The sequence below is a fragment of the Haliotis rufescens genome, unplaced genomic scaffold (genome assembly GCF_023055435.1).
Source record: "Haliotis rufescens isolate VD_foot unplaced genomic scaffold, xgHalRufe1.0.p SCAF_2, whole genome shotgun sequence".
Taxonomy (NCBI): Eukaryota; Metazoa; Mollusca; class Gastropoda; order Lepetellida; family Haliotidae; genus Haliotis; species Haliotis rufescens.
The window spans coordinates 68455697-68477145 of record NW_025963890.1 but is presented as its reverse complement, the minus strand read 5'-3'; the positions used below and the strand labels follow the sequence as shown (position 1 = coordinate 68477145).

At 40.6% G+C, this 21449-nt stretch overlaps 1 protein-coding gene across 1 annotated transcript in view; it reads right to left on the bottom strand.

Annotated features, from left to right (window-relative positions):
* The window catches only part of LOC124113974, a 75375-nt gene that overhangs the window by 42521 nt on the left and 11405 nt on the right, over window positions 1-21449 (bottom strand). The window contains exons 2-3 of the mRNA XM_048400469.1: window positions 9742-9957; window positions 6584-6811 (exon numbers count right to left, since the gene is read on the bottom strand). Of these exons, the coding sequence (XP_048256426.1) occupies window positions 6584-6811; window positions 9742-9957 (444 nt within the window). The remainder of the gene's footprint in view (window positions 1-6583; window positions 6812-9741; window positions 9958-21449) is intronic.

Sequence of the window (21449 nt, the reverse complement as noted above, 5' to 3'; positions counted from 1 at the left end):
AGCCATCGAGAGAGAGAGAGCCGTTGGAATGGTCCAACAAGGAGCGTCACACGTCGACGTCGCCAGAAGGTTGGGCTGCGCACGCATCACTATCACCAGGTTGATGCAGCGGTTACGTCAGACAGGTCAGACGTCAGACAGGCCCACGAGTGGAAGACCACGAGTAACCACGCCCCGTGAAGATCGTTACATCCGGGTATTACACCTGAAGAACCGCACCGTAACAGCAACGTCCACGGCGGCTACAGCACTGGGACACAGGATCAGTCGACAGACCGTCTACAGGAGACTACGGCAGTATGGTATCCGGCCACGTCATCCCTACCGCGGACCGCTCCTGACGCCTCGACACCGGAACAACAGACTGATCTGGGCCAGGCGAGTTCGACGTTGGCAACGGCGGGACTGGGCACGTGTTATGTTCTCTGATGAGAGCAGACTCCTCATCTTCAGAAACGATGGACGGCAGCTTGTATACCGACGATTTGGTGAACGTTTGGCGCCTAACTGTATCCAACAGGTCCGGCCGTTTGGAGGTGGAGGGTTAATGGTTTGGGGTGGCATATGTGGTGACGTCAAAACGATGCTTGTCGTAATTCGTGGAAACCTGAATGCACAGCGTTATCTTGATGACATCCTACGGCCTGTTGTGGTGCCCTTTATTCAGCAACAGCCTCGTGGACTCCTTTTCCAACATGACAATGCAAGGCCACACACAGCAAGATTGACACAGAACTTCCTTGCCAACGCCAACGTACAGCTTTTGCCATGGCCCGCATGTTCACCGGACATGAATCCCATCGAGCACTTATGGGACCACCTCGATCGGCAAATCCGACGTCGCCGTGTGCCTCCAGTCAACGTCCAGGACTTGGAACGATGTCTCCTCGAGGAATGGCAACGCATCACTCCTAACGTCCGTAGGCGTGTTCTGGCATGTATTGATGCTCACGGTGGACATGCCCGCTACTGACTTGACTTTGAGACGTGTGGTGTGACATTTCCCGTTGTTTCTGTGATCAGTGCTCTAACGAAATGTTCATTTTTCGACCCCACCCATCTTTAAAGGCTTGTCATATTGGTTGTACAGATTTTATTGAAATGAAATTTTTGTACAGATGTTGTGAAAGGATTTCTCAAAAGCATAACACCAATCCTAAACTTCTGCATTGTTTAGTTTTTCTTTTATGTCGTTGCAAACAGGTGGTATCGTTTCTTTTGGACACTAGTTTATATCAAAAGACAATTATTTTTATGAATATTCCGAGTGTCTATGTTAATCTAGCGGCTGGCTGAACATCAGTTTCAACATCTTCTCAACTTTGTTCTTCACCACTGGTGGATAGGTTTTATGTTCATGTCGGCGTAGATATTTGCAACAAATAACTAACTGCATTTAGTTTGTTATGCGACCATTTCCATTCATATGTCCACATGTATACATCCGTTTGTTCTCGTGATCTATAACCGTGCTTTTCACTCTTTGTCTATGGGATATAGACTAGTGATTACATCACACCAGAAGGCCAGGTCCATTTCTAGTCTTGATTTCATGGCCCGTCATGTATGTCGTGAAACCCAAATCGTAATATGGCTGAATATTGCTAAACGTGGTATTAACCAGATTACTCACACATTTTCACAATTTTCCCTATGCACGTCCTACAATCATATACGATTAGTTTATAGAAAGACTTACATCTATATTCATCTAAATGTCCATACGTATATGTCCACCTGTACATTTATAATTATAGGTTTTATATACTTATATACACATCCGGCACTCTTCCGTAAAGATACAATGTATTAATAATAGCGTTTACTACATTTAAATGATTGTCATCTTTTACACAATTTTCTGAGAATTAATTATGATTCATTGTACATCAAAATGTGCTGACATGTATAAATGTCCTTTCACATATGGGATGTGTCAACATTGTGTAGCTGCAAAAAGTTCAATGAAATTATCAAGTTTTTTTATTTAGAAATGATCAAATCATCAAATTAAGGATAAATAATTATAACTGTTGTGCATATCCAAATATGTTTGTGATTAACCCAACCTTGTTTAAATATATATTGAAAGATGAGCGGTAACGTTTGAAAAAAATCGACTTTGGGCAGGGATTTCTTATGATTATGGAAGAGTTTCGTCACTTTTGTAACTGCTAAACATGAGATATAATGTCAGTGTATGGTCATGTAACAGAACATATGTGTCAATTTCTCATTGCCTTATAATGACGTATCCGTGTCCAACCAATCATGTAGCATATACAAATATCGTTGACTTCGACGTACAAAAGAGTCATAATATATGTTTATCCTTTGGAGTGCACTATTTCTGGTAGATAAGTATGTTATATGCTTACTTTAAAGCTTAGGGACAACACATTGTATTAATCAAGTCTCTGTAACAATTGCAAAACAATACCAATTTAATACCACAACTAAACATATTTTTTGTTTGTTGTAATATCCTGAAGAATAAAGAATTGCATTAACAATGCCAATGTTAGAAATACAACATTATGGAATTCTGTGTCTACAGTCTGGGTGCTTTGTGCAGGACCACTCTCATACATTTTATGAAGCATATGAGGCCAGGGGTCGACACTCGCATAAATGTGTTGACTCATTATTGCATAAATTTTATGATTTAAAGTATTCATGAAGAACATTTCATGTGACACCAACCGCATGGTGGAATAGAGTGAATTATGAGCATAGACGTGAAAAGTAGTTTTATGATATTCATGCAAACTCAAAAAAAAATTGATTTATGTTTCTAGAATCTACATTATAAGCAGTATTTAACTGAATATATATAATTGATGTCTATCAATAACAAATAATTCGTGAGACAATTATTCTTGCGTAAAATGTGCCAGGTGTAGATTGACGCTGAGCATTGTCAAAACATTGTTAATTATGTTGTCCTTATGCCAAACAAGTAGCATTGGGCTATTTGAGCTCAATTTCTTTTCTATGGAAATGAATGCTTTGTATGAAAATTGTATTTTTTCTAATGATGGATGGTTCAGTTAATACTGCCGTGCAAACAGTTATAATAGTATGGACATCACTGAACAATAGAGGGATATTAGTGGGAAGCTTAAGCATTAAGCTTATTACATGCACAGTGACTGTACCTGTCTTGTAAAAATAAATCAATCATTATAACATGTATGACCATATATCAGAGGAAGACACACACGACGAATGAAATAAATTCATTTTACAAAAGATAAACGAACTAAAACTGACAATATCACACGAAAAATACCCGTCACATTGTAATTTTTCTCGAAGACTACACCAAATTCACACTTATCTAACCTAAATCAGTTGTTTGTCAGACGATAACATATTCCAGATTTGGACAGAAAACGACAAATAATCGTCATCGTGGTGGTACCAGAGGTTGGATTCAGGGGATTACACAACCCCCAACCCCAACCGCAACCCTTTTGAAATACACAACCAGTGAAAACTGGCCTCCCCACTTCGTTTGAGAAAAGCTGGACCTGTCTTTAATTATTGATTATCGATAATAAACATATATTTAACAAAACTGACACACAAATACTCTTTTTCACATTGACATTTATCGTAATATCATTCCCGATTCGTCATGACAGTCAGATTAATGTTTGCGTACTGTTAAGATTGTGAGTATGTATCTTGAACTCTTGAACGTTATTATTCTGCCTCCGTTCTGGCGAACCGTTCTAACAAATATAGCTGTATGTACGTCGTTTTCGCATCCGCCTGTAGGTTTACTCGACTTAACCCATTCTACGTATATATGTGAAAATAAGATTTTAGAATAAAAGCATGTTTTATCGTGTATAAGTGTTATTTCATTACTGCTGAAGTAAACTGCATTTGAATATATAATGCTTCAAATTGTGTTTCTGAAGTATTCGTTATGACGATCCATTACATGTTTGCTCCATTGCTCCATTGAAGTTTCATACGACGGATAAATTCAGATTTAATGAGAGGAATACTTTAGAACGATACTAGGAACGCACGCCCTGGGCTTATGGCCTTTTACATTTTATCAAAATGAAGGTCCAGGGCTTAAAAACGAAAAAGGACTGAATATGATAGGAAGAATGAATGACCCCCCCCCCCCCCCCCCCCCCCCCCCCCCCCAGTGTACAGAAACAATACTCACAAATGGAATGAGAGAGCAACACTTTAACATAAGACATGAGTCTCTTAATCAAATAGAAAATTATTAGTCAAGAACACGTATAAAATTCAATTCATACCAATCAAACAAGTAACAACAAACCAATATCTCAGTTATGAGTGTTTGCTATATGCGTATTAAGTGTCACACTGATTATCTAGAATATCACCTTCATGATGGGTCTAATGTGTCTACTCCTTCAATTTTTTGGGGTGCAGTGAACCCTTCTTGACATGTAGCCACATGAAACATGTCTGCTAGGATTATTCTGGCGATTAGTAATTGGTAAGCGGACATATTTGTGTATGACACATTAGGGGATGGCGGTAGTGAACTGCAATAGCCTTCCTTTATTGCCAAATGGTCAAAATAGTTACCCGTGAACCCCATGCTTGTTCATGATGTCGTGTAATGTATTCAACAACAAAGGTTCTTGTGACACTAATATTTAGTGTGTTTTTTCAAACAAGTAAATTTTGGTTTTCAATATTGTAGTACATGTATGGAATCAAGTCACAAAAACGCAACTGCTACAGAAAAGCATGCATTCCATGCAAAGGTTGACTTTTATGCAAGCCCCATGCATTTCACTATCCAAGAATGGGTACAAAAACATGTGTGTTAACGGGATTCCATATGCATTGTTTAGCATCGTGCTGACAACAACCACTCAGAAAAACAACAAAATTACGCAATTATTCAACATTACGAAATGTCACGCCTGTCCGAAAATGAGCGTCTGCGAGCCATTGGTATGCTTGAAGCAGGATCGAGTCAACGTGATGCTGCAAGACAATTTAACGTCCACAGAAACACCATTTGGTGTTTATGGCAATGTTGTCAACAGACGAATGCAGTCAGTGACCATCCTCGGAGTGGCAGGCCAAGACAACTGGATTCGAACAACGTAAACCAACGAAATCGATTCCAGCCAGCAACAGTGACTGCAAGAAGCATCCCTGACCTTCGACGAATATCTTCACAAACCGTACTTCGCCGCCTCAGATGTGCACAGATTGTCGCCAGAAGACCCGCCAGACGTCCCATTTTGACAGGAAACCACCGTCAAGCACGTCTACAGTGGTGCAGACAGCGCCTACGCAGTGGGGACAAGTTCTCTTCACTGACAAGTCTCGTTTTCACCTTAGCCACAGCGATGGACGGATTCCAGTGTACCGACGTCGAGGTGAACGTTACGTCAATCATTGTGTCATGGAAGAAGATCGGTTCGGGGGCGGCAGCGTTATGGTATGGGGTATGAGTACAGCAAGACAGAGGACCCGTTTGAAACTGGTAGAGGGAAATCTCAATGGACAGCACTACCGCGACGAGATCATCGGCCCTGTTATTCCACCGTTTTTGCGACGTCATGGCCCAAGCATTACCTTTTGACATGATAACGCCCGACCTCATATTGCTCGACTTGTTCAGGATTCTCTTCAACAAAACAATGTGAATGTCATCCCCTGGCCGGCTCGCTCCCCTGCTCTCTCACCAATCGAGCACATGTTGCATGAGAAGGATCGGCGCCTTCGACGTCAACCACGTGTTCCACAGACACTCTAGGAACTTCGAAACATGCTCAAGCAGCTTTGGACAGATATCCCACAGGACTTTGTGCGACGCCTGGTCCATTCCATGAGACGAAGATGTGTTGCTTGCATCGCAACCAGAGGTGGACGCACACGCTATTGTTTTGTAAATTGACATTTGGGCATGTTAATGGGTTTTTTTATGAAATCACGCATTTTCTGAAGTTAGTATGGCAAATTAAACCATTTGAACACTTACAGGATTCTTTTATCTGTTGAAAGCCGAAATTATTTCAGATTTGGTAAAAAACATAATTTTGCATTAAATCTTATTCAATGTCACAGGAACTTTTGCTGTTCAGTATAGCGGCACCATTGCTGACACTCTCCATAATTGCTTGCACTAAACAGCTTCAAGTATTCTTAATGTGACTTAGACTTGACACTTCATTGACAGTTCAAGATCCAAGACGTAGTGTTAAATTACACAGTTTTCAACATACGCATTTTCTCCTTTGTCAAGGCGGCATCTAATACAAACCTGGTTTGGCCGAATATTCACTAATTTTCACTTTACGTTGTCCGATGTTGTTGCAGTGAGATTGTTTTTTTCTGATTTTACTCATATTAACTGTGTGTGTTATTCCTGTAACACGTGACATTTCTTCATAAATACAAACATAACGTTTCACCACTATTTCTAGTTTACTAAGAACTGATTCATCTTTGTGTCATGCAACACGACTTTGAAATTGATAAATATATCCATGAGCTACAACGTAGCCATGAGAACACACCAATTCAGATAAACATGCACATGATCTGTCTTTGTGTTTATACTTACTCCACACTTCTACCTCAGCAAAGTCAAGCACAGCCCCCGCTCCATCATTACTTGTGTCAGTGTAGACAGTCAGGTAGCGCCACGTTCCAGGACAGTTCACATCCAGTACGTCAGGGATGTATATACCGTCACGACGTCCAGTAACTGTGTGACATAGACTTCCTTCTTTGGGCTCAGATGAATTTGTCACAGATGTGTAGAGTTGAATTCCATTGCGTCTTGTCGTGTCTGAAAGGAAAATTTGCTAAAATGACATCTATCTATATATTGATTCTCGACATTATAGATAAGGCAGTTCGGCGTGGGCTTACGACAACGTGATATACAAGTGTATATATGCATAATGAATATAATAAGTCGATTGCACCACACCAGCTGTTTTGTATCTACTGTGATGTTTTCTAAACCTGGCTTCCAAAATGAAACAGTCAGTACAGTAATGAGCCTTTTTAAATGTGTATACTAACGGGGTAAAGTAACAGTGCTTCATATAAAGCTCATTAGAAATAAATATTTTATGAAATTTAATAAGGGGTCATGATAAATGTTCATTAAGACATCTCCACGTCTTTGAGGTCGTGATTCCACATCACCGCTGGCACGCCTAGCTTGGTGTAGATAGCATCTTAGGTTCAGAACACAAGGCTGGGTTGGTATACTGTTCACAGATAAGTTCAAGTTTCATCTGGAGAGCTCTGATCGTCCCGCAGGGGTCTGCAGTCGTCCAGGAGAACATTTTAGTGACGCCTGCGTTACTCAACGTTGTCAGTTTGGGAGGTAGAAGTGTAATGGTAAATTCAGTGCCATATCAATCAAGCCTTTTCCTAGTAAACTTCCGTTCACGAAAGAACATCGTTGTTGGTCTTTGGCGCCGAAATTCATGTTACACATTTACATTCCGCACTTATCCAGAATATGGCTGCTCAACTGTGGTATATGTTTTCCCTGATCCCTGGCTCCTGGTATCATTCTCAACTCCCTGGGGAGTATGCAACCCATACTGCCTTCAGGTGCAGACGGTTTTTACACCCTCCCCACATATTTGGGACACATTTAAACTGAGTCACTTGCCCATGGTGATACAACACGTTTTTGCACATGTTATTGTATGTATCTGGTCCTCTATCAATGGATGATTGGGTTCCTTTGAGTGCAAGGGGTGACTGTACTGTACACTAGGGGTGACAACACCGTAAAGACATGTAAGCCTAGGCTGAATGATTTAACAACATGGCCACTAGCAGGATACAACCTCATGATCAGCACCTGGCGCTTACTAGATTTTAGATCGCTCGCCCACAGCGCCCAATGGAATCTGTTTCGACGGATACTCTAGAATAAGTTTTTATCTGGGCATTCTGGTATGTAAATGCAAATTATCAAGGGGATTATCATGAATTAACAAGGATTTAGTTTAAGATGACAACAGCGATTGGCATGTTATCTAAAATTCTTCAAAAGCTACAAACATAGATTTACAGTTTACTGGGGGGGGAGGGCGATATAATATATATTTTGACAAAGTCGACAATTACAGTCGTTAACAGAACTGCGGCACTATTGAAATTGGCTTTGGAGATTATCAGATGATAACATGTCCGATTTTGTTACTATTTACTTTATGTATCCTCTCGAGTGGCGGGTTCCGTTTTACATTTTACAATTCAACGTTGCCACTGCTTCTCGTCTCTCTTGATTCAGATATTAAGTTTTAGGTTGTAATAACGTGTTAAACATTAGTATCTGGACCCGGTTGTATCAAACGTTAACGATACATTAACTTGTCATTAAACCTCCATTAATTAATGTGTCATTACATGCTGCTGTATCAAACTTTTACAGTCATCCGTATATTAACGGGTCATTAACCATACTGTCATTGAACCAAACTTGATGAGTTGATAAAATGCATCCCTGGGTCCAGTCAGAGAACTTTATGTTTTGCACTGAAATGCTACAAAATACATAAAATACATCACAACACGAACGTCAGAAGTGATGCATTCGGCAATTATGACTTTCGAGTCGAGAGAACTGCTACAACTTGTATCACTTGGTACAGGACAGGAAGAAGAAGGTGCTTGTTTGCAAGAACGGAATTGTGGGAAAATATATGGCAATACCTTACTTTAATTACACCTTAATGGAAATTTTAGTCTTACAGTGACATACGATAATGACTATTGATAATTCATAAATAATGAAACATTTAGAATTAATGGAACTAGTAGGGATTAATGGAAAACATTAGTTAATGAATATTTCATACAACCTGGTCCCGGGTTTAACCTAAGAAAGCCCACTGAAGCTGAAGCCCAGCCAAACTTACACAACTGCTTATGTTTATGTCAAATTTTCTTCATGTCAACAGCTGCGTGGTCAAATAGAGCGACTTGACAATATTTTGCACAACATGGAGTAACTGGCTGCAGATGCTGTACAAATATATCCCTGCCTTTAAATAATGCTGTGGCAGTGCCATTGTGATTTACGCTTGTGCAGATCATTCGGATAAAACAACATCAAAACTTCTTATTTTCATGGTGCCCTTGTTCTTTCACAAACTGAGACGCTTTCAGGATACACATAGCGTTAAATATAATTATCAGGCCATATTATCTTTTCACGTAAAAGAAGTACTTAATGAAAACAAAGTTAGAATATGAATCAATAAAAAGTCAATTAAGTACTGGTTATTATCATTTCAGTACTATTATATTGACATACGCTCACCACTCGGGTTTAAGGTGAACTTATGTTAATCTACTAGTACTGTGGATTGTTTCAGTTAGTATATTATAGCGATGCTTCCATTTTCGTGTATTGTACACGCGAGTTTCATGTATATATTATAACAACATCAACGTATACTATGACGGTCACAGTCGGTTGGTTGGTTGGTTGTTTAACGCCACACTCAGCAATAGTCCAGCTATATGACGGCGGTCTGTAAATAATCAAGTCTGGACCAGACAATTCAGTGATGTCATGAACATCGATCCACGCAATTGGGATCAATGACATACATCAACCAAGTCTGCGAGCCTGATCACCCGATCCCGATAGTCGCCTTTTACGACGGTCACAGTAAGAATCCTGGTAAGGTGCAGTGAAAGCAGCATATAAATCATGCTTTAACATGAGTATAATACACTTACAGTCTGTCCTGAAGTAGATTTTAACCTGTGCTGACTGTACTTGTGTCTGTAGATCCACCTTCCACCAGGCTGTAGATTCACCACCCTTGGTGTGGATTGAGAACGTCTCGCTGCTTGCAGTAGTCACTCCATCTACAGCATTACCAGCAGGCTGTGAAGGTTGGCGTGTTGTACTCATCCATACTGGTTTGTTCTCGGCGACATTTTGTCTCTCACCTGTAGTATAACCGATATGTTTTAAAACATAAGCATACTTTGACCACCTCAATGTGAGGTGAGGTGAAATGAGGTTTAACGTCGCGTGCAAGATATTTGCACTTATATAGCGACACTAATGCACGTGTCTGTGTTTGTATGTGTGTGTGTGTTTGTGTGTGTGTTTGTGTGTGTGTGTGTGTGTCCGTGTGTGTGTGTGTGTCCGTGTGTGTGTGTGTGTGTGTCCGTGTGTGTGTGGCTGCTTGTAATAGTCTGGACTGATGGCGATTTATAGTGCAAGCCCACTGAGACACTAGCCGCAGTTTATCATGAATACCCCATTCAGTATATACAGTATACCGACTCCGAGCCGACCAGTCCTTGTTTTATCCCGTTAATGCCAAGCGCAAGACAGGGTAACAATAAGTACCATCTTTAAACGTCTTGAAGTATGACGCGGCCGGGGATCGAACCCCAGGCCGTCCGCTCTCCGGGCGGACGCTCTACCGCTAGACCACGGAGGCGATCCCACCTCAATGTAAAGACTCAAGGTACATCTGGTGACTTGTAGGGAAACCACTGGTGCAGTTGCCTATGCATGTATGGTAAAACAACTCTCTGTGTAGAGTTTGGTCCTTGACTTGTGCCTGGATCCTGATCGTGCCTGATCGTGGATTCGAATCTCAGATTATGGCTTTCCTCCAACATATAGCTGACGTGACTTGAAACACTGGCGTCAAACCAAAGAAGGCACGGTAAACAAAGAAGGTGTTATTCAGATATCAAAAAAGCAATTAAAAAGTGTATATTTATTAGCTTTCTTCCAATGAAAGTTCAGATGGAGGTTACAGATTCATGCACACAGATTTATTCGTTCTTAAGCACTAGGAAATATCTAGTATGGTACTCTGATGGTACTTTTGGAAATAGATTGTTTTCTATGTTTCAATTAACAAAATACGTTTCACACTCATATCTTCGCCTTAGTGGTATCAGTAGCTGTCCATTTGTCGATTGTTTGTTGAAAAATACATACACCTGGCTTGTTTTGTTTCTGAACAAATGTGTATTTGAAAACTGTTGGAAGAACGTCTTTGAACAGATTGCTGTTTGTGATCATCAAGAACAATGAACCTCGGTAATAATGCAATGTTTCCATACAAGTAGGATTCCACATACTCTTTTGATCTCTAAAATAAACTGACGTCCAAAAGAAACTTTACCAACTGAAAATATAAATTTCAGACAAAGTATAAATTTTGTTTCGATGAAGTCTATCTAAAACACATAACCTAAATACAACAAGAGTGTATACAGAAAATGTTAATAGTCTGTTACATATTTGCGATTTGCAAGTCAGACATCCACAGTGATAAAAAAACATAAAAGAAATGCCACGACTCACAGTATGGTACAGATGGGAGCCACCCACGCCCATATTGCACGAACCTTCGATTGCTCCCGTGTTGCCGTTACCAACTTGATGCAACGTTACAGACAGACAGGCCGGACCGCTGACAGGCCAAGTACAGGCAGACCCAAGGTGACCACGCCCCATGATGACCGGTACTTGCGTACCTTGCACCTCCGAAATCGCTTCCTGACAGTGACGTCATCGGCGACAAATGCCTTAGGTCACAGGGTTAGTCGACAGACAGAAGCCAGGAGACTCAGAGCTTTTAGACCATATAGAGGACAGCTATTGAACGCGCAACATCGTCGTCTGCGATTGAGACTTTGGCAACGACGCGACTGGCAGAGGGTTGTCTTCACTGACGAAAGTCGATTCTGTATGTTTAGGGCTGATGAAAGACAACGTGTTTACCGCCGAAGGGATGAACGAACGGCGGCGTATTGCGTGCGGGAGGTCGTACCATATGGTGGAGGGAGTGTCATGATGTGGGGAGGGATCTGTGGGCAGGAGAGGACACCGCTGGTCATCGTTGACGGAAACTTGACAGCTCAGCGTTACATGATCAGCATTCTTCGTCCAGTTGTCCTACCATTTCTCCAACAGCAGCCACGTGGTGTCATTTATCAGCATGACAACGCTAGAGCCCATACAGCCAGAATTGTCACTAACTTCCTCGCAGCCAACAACGTCATCGCCCTGCCGTGGCCTGCACGCTCACCCGACATGTCCACCATAGAACACCTCTGGGACTTGATGGATCGTAGTGTTCGATAACGACCACACTCTCCAGCCAACCGGCAACATCTGACCTTGGCCCTCCAAGAATAATGGCGTCAAATCCTACGTGACCTCATCAGACGACTGACTTTTTCTGTGCGTGTATTGAGGCATTTGGTGGTCACACACGCTACTAATGACTTGTTTATGAACGTGAGCGATTGTTTATGTACTCTGCCTATTGTCCATGATTCTGAAAGCTCGAGTTTTGTACCACACCCAACTTTGGGGGGCTCTGACGTCATTCTCGGTCGCGGTATGATTGTTTTTTTCAGTGTTGATTATGTTGATATATTGATCTTCTCAATACACTTTACTTCATGCATGTATGTTTTGTTGTTTTTAAGCAAGAGTGATTTCAAACTCTGGTATAGTTTCTTTCTGGACGTCAGTTTATATTATTTACATATACAAACCATATATTTGGGTGAGTTGGAGTTGCTTAAAACATTTATTTAGCCTCATGACTGTAAGTGCCTTTGACACTGAATGTAACGCGAAGGTTACATTTGACTTCATCTCTATACAAACTTAGGATACTCGACTATATTTTTGTGAAATATAGTGTATCCAAATCGTTGGTTTGATTTCGTAAGTTAAATAAGTCGCACGGCTGATGTGGGCAAACATGTTTCAATATGCCCTCCTTCGTAAAAGAAATACAATCTGATTCCCATGTTCATAAAGTACTGTATTCAAACTATATTGTTTGCATATTTATTTGGTAATAACTCATACCGTGAAGGATTCTCGTTCATCTCTCTGTGTTTAAACTATCCACTACAAATGATACAAGGATACGGGTGGGTCGGCCGATATAATGTGCCCAACAGTATACAATAATGAAAAAAGGAAAAATTCGTTAAGATGACCTTGGATCTTTGAATGTTCATGACGGAAACAACCCCGACTGAGGGTGAATTGATTGTAGTAAACATTTAAAAAGTCGCCAATGTACTGTGTCAGTTTTATGAAAGATGAGCCCACTTCTGTCATGTATTCTACTAGCTATTTGTGAATAATATACAGAAAGTAAATTTTATATAATGGAAATGCACGTGCATTTTTCATTGTGAACGAATCATTCAAAAGATTAGATGAAACTTGTCAATGATGACTTTTCTTTTGAAGAAGCTGATTATCCGATTTTTAATTTAAGTAAGATTGATCTATTGTACATTTCTGTGGAAGTGATTCGCAACTTTTTGAGGCATCACGAAGTGTTGGTGAACGTTTAAATAATGATATTTAAAAAGCTCTCCTGAAGTAAATTGTCCGTATGTCTTTCTTTCCGTCTGTCTTTGTGTCTATCGGGGCATCGGTGACCCAGTCGTCTAAGGCGTCGTAATTCGCTGAGCAAAGATGCGTCCCTCGGGCACGCCAGAAACCTGTGATCGTGGGTTCGAATCCTGGTTCGCCCCAATTGTGTTTTATAGGTTTTTAGCAGCCTACCTGTGCTCGTGGTATTATCCATGTAGTGAACGTCTGAGACCTGCATCACTTCGGGCCTCCCACATAAAGCTTACACGCCATGGTATTACTTGAATACTGTTCACTGCGTTGTAAAACCCAACTCACTAATACATATATCTATCGATATGCCTGGCGTTCTGTCATCAGTTTTTATGCCTTGATATTGACATGTATGGAGATGATTATGTCAGTTTGCAACATTGACTAATTATAGGCAAAACAATGGTAAATACTTTACACTTTACATGCGATGTAGAGATTATTATACGCGCATGACTTGTTTTGTGTGTCATACTGATTTTACGAAATGGGTGACAGCATTTTTGTACTTCCCGAGCGAGAACGACATCATTCCGACCTTACGTCATAAAAAGATACGAATTGGAGTGAAGACGATGAAGTCAATTATCACTGACAACACCAGCCCGCAGGGAGAACTTGACACTGAAGCCGTGCAGAGAGCGATACTACAATATTGTAACACACCTGACCCTGACACAATGATCTTCCCTGCAATGTCTTCGGCCGCCCGATACGCGATTTCATCCCGATTATCCCCGGAAAGTACAGACCACACGAGATTTGGCGTGAGACCTCCGGGAAGCCCTCCGCAAACGCCACATCGGCAAAGCTGACATCTGGGCGGAGCACACAAAAGGCCTTCCGGCACTCGGGGTAGGGGACAAGACGGGCAGTATTGTGGAGGTACGGTAGCACGACCAGTACCCCATCAGGATTAACAGCAATTAAAATTCCTGTACAAGTTCAGCCCAGTTCATAAGGACCAGCCGCCACCCCGATCGATCTATGACGACATAGCAACCCGCATCACTGTACCAGCACCTATCATGACACCGTGGCTACCTGCCCTCGACAGCAACCCCACGACGCAGACAGGGCCCACACTGTCGCCGGTACTGACGTCAGTAAGCACACCACGTCGCAAGACACCACCCGATTCGGTCACGCAAGCAGACCAGGACGAGGCACACCGAGGCGCGCGATCCTTCAGTCGCCACCACCTGAGACCCTGAGACCCTGAGAGCCCCACCCCCACCGGAGCCCGACGTGATACCACCAGCACCGGGTCTACGCCGATCCACCAGAGCGACCAGCGTGCCTTCTTGGCACAAGGACTACACCATAGGATATTCGTCATAGGATGGGTTATCTAGACGTTCCATTCACATCCATTAAACTTTACTTAGCCTTTATCCATTAGCATGAAAAAGACTCGGAGGGATCGGAGATAGAGAACATTGTACTAAACGGCGCTCCTGTATAAAAGACGGTCCCTTGTACCAGTGCACAGGCGCAATCGGAACCGGAACCAGATATAATTATAAACGCCCGTGTTTTCTCATTTCACGCTAGTTCTCTCAAGTAAAGTGATCGAACAGTTGGGACCCTGTTATTTATTTTTCAAGTTTCTTCAGTAATCATTTGTTGCGGGCGAGATATAAAGTCCCAGATATAAAGTTTTATTTTAAAAGGTAGAACATCTTATGAACTGATGGAAACAATATTAATTTCAAAGCAATAATTTCTTTATTGTTTTTAATTTCGAAACAACGTAATATCAGTTCAAATTGCATGGATGTATATAGCTTATTTAGTAGTAAAATTGATTGCTTTGATTTATAGAGTGACGATTTTATTGTTCATTATTGTTTATTAGCTGTTTGTATGTCATATTGGATCACCGTATATGCTTTTATGGAGAGCGATGATTGTCGGTGAAGTGTTGTCAGTGTGCACCTGCGACATTGGCTGCAGTGTCTCTGTGAAGGGGAACAGTATATTCGGTTGTGCTCAATAATTCCCTATCCAGTGTCTAATTATAAATACCGCCAATAACCAAGGTGGGATGAATAATATGAATAATTGTCTTGTTCTTTATTGGCTGTATCTCTATGTCACAAATCCAGAAACAGAATATTTAAAATGTACTTATTTACACTTAATTGCAGAGAACATCCGCAGAGATGGAGGCCTTCTGAACAGTGTCATCCGTGGGAAATCCTTGAAAGGTGCCACGTCCGTTACCAAAAATTCTCTATGGAATCGAGGGCAACAGTACCTGCTACAACGAAAGATTAACGGGTGGAATTGTAGACATGGCTGTCCAATCAAAGTCAGCATCGGCATCGGAGAAGAAAGATTCGAAAGTTAATCTGCCTGATAGAACAGTTGTGTCTTTGGCCTTCTAGAGTAAAATGCTTTATTGTTTCTTGTTTGTTTTATTTCACTTGTTATCAATTTCGAAGTGTTGTATTTGAATTTTATTCACTTGAAAAGGAATGCGTTGCGTTTTGGCTTTTCTACGATGATTTAACCGCTTTCGTTCCTGTACTATCGGTTGAAAACTATTGGATGTTGAACATTAGTTAACTACTATTGGAGGATGTTCAGCCATAATGTTGTTTATTGGAGGTAATTATAATGACATCACATGGCACAAACATATCCACGTGACTTTAAACATAATGATATAATAGATAGCACAGTGATGTTGAACATAAGTACACAGCACACACTTGCTGCTGTATGTTAACTGCCTTTACAGTGTATATCCACAGCACAAGCTCAAACAAGCAAATCGAGATTAGAATAAACATTCTTAATAAGTTTCTTTATCAATTTTATCAAAGAAATAGCATAAAAAATATGTACCAGAATATTTCATGCAATGATTATATATATTTTTGTAGGAATCATTTGATGACAACTTCAGATGGTCAAAGTTACGCGACAAACGTGTATGATATATTTAGAATCGTAAAATGGATGACATATTTCTTATGATTATGGAAAGGGTTTTGTCTCTTTCAATTATCGAGACAGATAGTAACGAATGTTATCACCATTTGATTCATTGCTCGAGTTCGTATTTCGAATTAGTCATTCCATAAGGTGACTGCTTGAGTCCTGTTGAATGTTGGTTTCATACCATCACTGCACCGATGTAGAAACCATCTTCCCTCATTTGAAATACAATTGTGTCCTGAACTAATCTATCCTTTTTCTAAACCTGATAGAATGCATAGAAGATGGATGGAACCAGTTTTATGTATCGTATTCCCGCCATCATCACTATTTGATAGTGATTCATAAACACATATTCATAACATAGTCGGAATCCTACAATCCCCTCTGCTCTTGTATCAAGACACAATCGTTGCACATCATTATCAGAGAGCCCAACAACATTTTCCCCTTGGGACTGCAACAAGTGAATGCACTTCTGTCCATGCTTGAAACTGGATGAACACATCGTCATGTTGTGATGTCTTTGATGTCAGCCAGAGTCAGATCAGCAAGGCATGGAATCGATGCGCGATGTTTGCATCTGCTACCAAAGCAGCATGCAGGTGATAGACAGCAGGACGGTCTCATAGCTTCGTGACTGCCACTGCAATAAGAAATGGCCTGCAAGACGCCAGTGGCGTTAACGTCTCTACTTCGTGTATAATCGTCTCTGGGCAGAGCAGAACGGATTCAGGTTTTCTAAGTCTAAAACAAATTGCATACATTTCTGTCGAAAATATAAACCGCATAAGGATCCAGAATTACATCTAGCTGGAACTCAAATTAAAGTTGTAAAAGAAGCTAAATTTTGAGGAATAATTTTTGATCATCACCTTACTTTCCTACTGCGTATTAAATATTTGAAAGCTAAATGTCTGAAGGCACTTGATTTGTTAAAGGTTGTTTCTAATTCCAATTGGGGAGGAGATCAAACGACACTCCCTCACTTATATAGATCACTTGTCCGTTCTAAGCTCGATTATGGCTCCATCATCTATGGTGGAGCCTGTAAAAGTAATCTTAAATTACTCGATCCCATACATCACCAGGGTCTAAGACTTTGTCTTGGATCTTTCAGAACCTCTCCCATTGACAGTCTGTACGTTGAGGCCGATGAGCCACCACTTAAACTACGCCGAACTAAATTATCTTTGCAGTATATCACAAAATTATATGCTAATCCATCTAACCCTGCTCACAACTGTGTGTTTAATCCCCTTTACGAGGATCTCTATAGTAAGAAGTTCTCTCTTATTCCGCCTCTTGGAATAAGAATAAAACTTTAATTTCTGCTGCTGGTATTAAACTGGACAATATCTCTCCTTTCCGCCTGCTTTCTTCACCTCCTTGGCAATTGGTAAAGCCACGGGTGGATCTTACATTATCTAAACTTAAAAAATCGGACACTAATCAACTCCAATATCAACAGGAATACAATCAGTTAAGTGTGAATATGATACGTATAAATCTATCTTTACTGATGGATCCAAGGATGGTGATGCTGTTGCCAGCGCCACCGTCATTGGATCCAGAACTATATCCACTAGATTACCAGATGACTCTTCAATGTTTACAGCAGAATCAAAGGCCATTTTAACTGCTTTAGGATATATTAATAAACAATCTAAACATAAAGAATTCATAATTTTTTCAGACTCCTTATCCTGTCTTCAGGCTATTAAAAATACTTCGTGTCAGCATCCAATTTTACTCGACATCATAGAACTACATAATAACCTTGCGACTGGCCAATATGACATCGTCTTTTGTTGGTTATCCAGCCATGTTGGAATTGTTGGTAATACCATGGCTGATGCTGCTGCAAAAGCAGCACTCAACAAATCTGTGACACCACTTCTTATACCATACAGTGATTTTAAACCTGTTATTAGATGTTTCATCAGAGATCTAATGCAGAAGAAGTGGGACACCCAAGTGGGTATAAATAAATTACATGCAATAAAAGCAAATATCGGTTATACTTACTTGGGTTGTCAGTCCAGATTTGAAGAGGTCGTAGTAAGACGATGTCGTATTGGCCATTCACGATATACTCATGAATATCTACTTAAGGGTGAGGATCCTCCATTCTGCATCCCTTGTGATGAAAGAATCACAGTCAAGCATATCCTGCTTGACTGTATTGATTTTTCCATTACAAGGGATAAATATTTCAAAGTTTCAGGGATCAAGGACCTTTTTACACAGGTAAGTACTCATTTTATTCTTGATTTTTTAAAGGAAATTGAATTAATTCATAAATTTTGATTGTTATGTATTGTAAATAAATACATTCATTTTATAATTGGTTAAATAAATCAATAACTGAGATTGGTAGTGGCTATATCCTCGAAGGGGGTTAAAGTAGTGTAAAATTATTGTCCCCCTGAGAGGGTATGTAAGACCACGTCTTTCAAAGTATATTTATTTCAGCCACGTTTTTATTCGTAGTATATATGTTCGTTTAACTTTGGCTAAACTTGTCAATAATCGCCAACAGTTGAAGGGATGATGTAAATCCAGCTGGGGTTCATGCAGGTAGCAAAAGTACTGTAAGTCCCCATGGACCCTAGCATGGTGATCTACCTTCAGCTGCTGGTGATCTGTAGCCCATTTTTATATTGTATCGTCATGTATTGTGCTATGCTCTTTTATGATTCCTTACTAGTTTTATATCTTTTTTCTGTGATAAATCTAGTGATTTTAATGTCCTTCGTTGACAGGTTTTTAAATCAGTTTCACTATATGTATAATGTTTAACTATTGATAGTCACGATATGGCTGAAATATTGCCGATGTGACTTAAAATTTAACTCACTCACTCACTATAATCGTCTCTGTCATGGTTGGTCTCCGGTCACGGAGGGCATGCATTTGCATCCCACTGACCCGACATGTCACAAAAGACCAGAACTGGGCTCCAGTTAGTTTCAGTGATGAATCGAAATACTGTCTAGAATTCGCAGATTGTCGTGCCCAAGTGTGGTGTAGACAAGGAGAAAGAATTCAGGATTCCTACGTAGCTAAAGATGACCCCAATGGAGGAGGCTCAATTATGATTTTGCAACCATCCACACGCTTAGTGGCAGCATGAGACGACGGTGCCGGGATGTGCTACTTGCACGCTACTAAGAGTTTTTGTTTTGTTTTTGGTTCTTTGGTGGGGAGGAGTGAATTTGTTTTCGGGGTATTTTGACGTTTCAGATTTAGGCAGGTAAATTTTGACGTGTAATCTGACTGATTATTTGGCATTGTGTGGTACATGACAAAATACTGTTGTTCATTCATGAAATATTGTCTTAGGGTATTTTTAACAGATGCATACAATTTGCCGTATTGCCTTTTCAAGAGGTGATCCTTATTTTGCTAAAATGTTGCGTTGTAGCTTTGGCGCGTTGTCACATTGTCGCGCTTTTATTAGTAGCTGCTTATTCTAAAATTTTAATAAAACATAATCTATGATTAAAGATAAATTCGACCAGGGATCGAACTCAGTCACAACAATCACCAATGGGCGTGCACACGTCCGTGAAGAAAAAGAGCTAAATCTAAGGGTGAAAAGGCTGTCGGATATCTGATGTTTGATGTATATAGTAGGGAGATACGACGTTGTATCGTGATACTTTGTTTACGATACGATACGGTACTTATCACGATACTTAATTTCTTGCAATTTTGCGTAAATCTATATACACTCTGCAAAAAAGGAAACGCATAGTTAAAAAATAAGGATATTTATTAAGCGGATGTAAAAGTATCTACACAGAATAGCGTGAACACAATCAAATGAAATTAGACACAGTGGTCGACAAAAGCATTGTCGTCATTGTCAGCATTAATTCAGTTCAGTCATTGCACATGTGTAGCCACAAGGGGGCATCATGGTCAGTACCTGGTCACACCACATCTTGCAGCCGTCACTGCTTTACACCTCCTTGGAACAGATTGCGCAAGTCGTCGGATTTTTTCGTGGGGAATTCTTCGCCATTCCTCCTGTAAGGCGTTGGCGAGTGGTGCCAGTGTGTGGGGTGCTGGTGACGTTGACGGACGCGACGATCAAGTTCGTCCCACAAATGTTCAGACGGGTTGAGATCAGGCGATTTGGACAGCCATGGAAGGACATTGATGTTCTCATTAACAAGGAAATTAACTATTGCACGTGCTGTGTGGGGCCGAGCGTTGTCATGGTGGAACAGCTCCCTCTGGCGATCAAAAGTTGGGAGGAGGTGAGGACGCAGAATTTGGTCTATGTATCGGTTTGCTGTAAGATTGCCCTGGACAACCACTAACTGTGATCTACCCGTGTAGGATATGGCTCCCCACACCATGACACTCCCTCCACCAAATCGGTCCGCCTGTCTAACGAAGTTAGGCTCAAAACGTTCATGTCGGCGTCGGTATACACGTTGTCTTCCATGCCGTCGTTGAAGAAGAAAACGTGACTCATCGCTGAACCAAATGCGTCGCCAGTTCCTGAGATCCCATGCCTGTACTCTGTTGCACCACCGGACACGTCGTTGACGGTGTAGACGTCGCAAGAAAGGTCCAACTTTTTCGTGGTATTTTGCGATCTCCTTTCATGTCGGAAATTCGTAATGAACTGATGAATTTTGTACGGTCTTTTATAGTCAGTGTCTCTACTCTTGTTTCCAACACTTTGCATGTGCATATTGCTGGAAAAAAATTCTAAAGCAATTTCCGTGCACCCTTTGCACTTTTGCTGATATACGTTTACAAAAAAAACACATTTTGAGATATGTTTGCGCACAATGCACAATAAACATGACATGATTAACGGGAATTAAACATAAGAATTGTCTTTATGACGATTGCTGGGATAGAAATCTAATTAATTCTCAAAACACCTATGCGTAAAGACGTAAAAAGTATTATAAAGACTTGAAACTTTCTGAATATCTAGTCTCATATCTCAGGTACAAATGTTTGTTTCAGTCTATAATCTATTTCAGATGAAAATAGAGTGGAAACATAAGTTTGTTCTATTATCAAATACAATAACATATTCCCTGTTCGCGAAAGA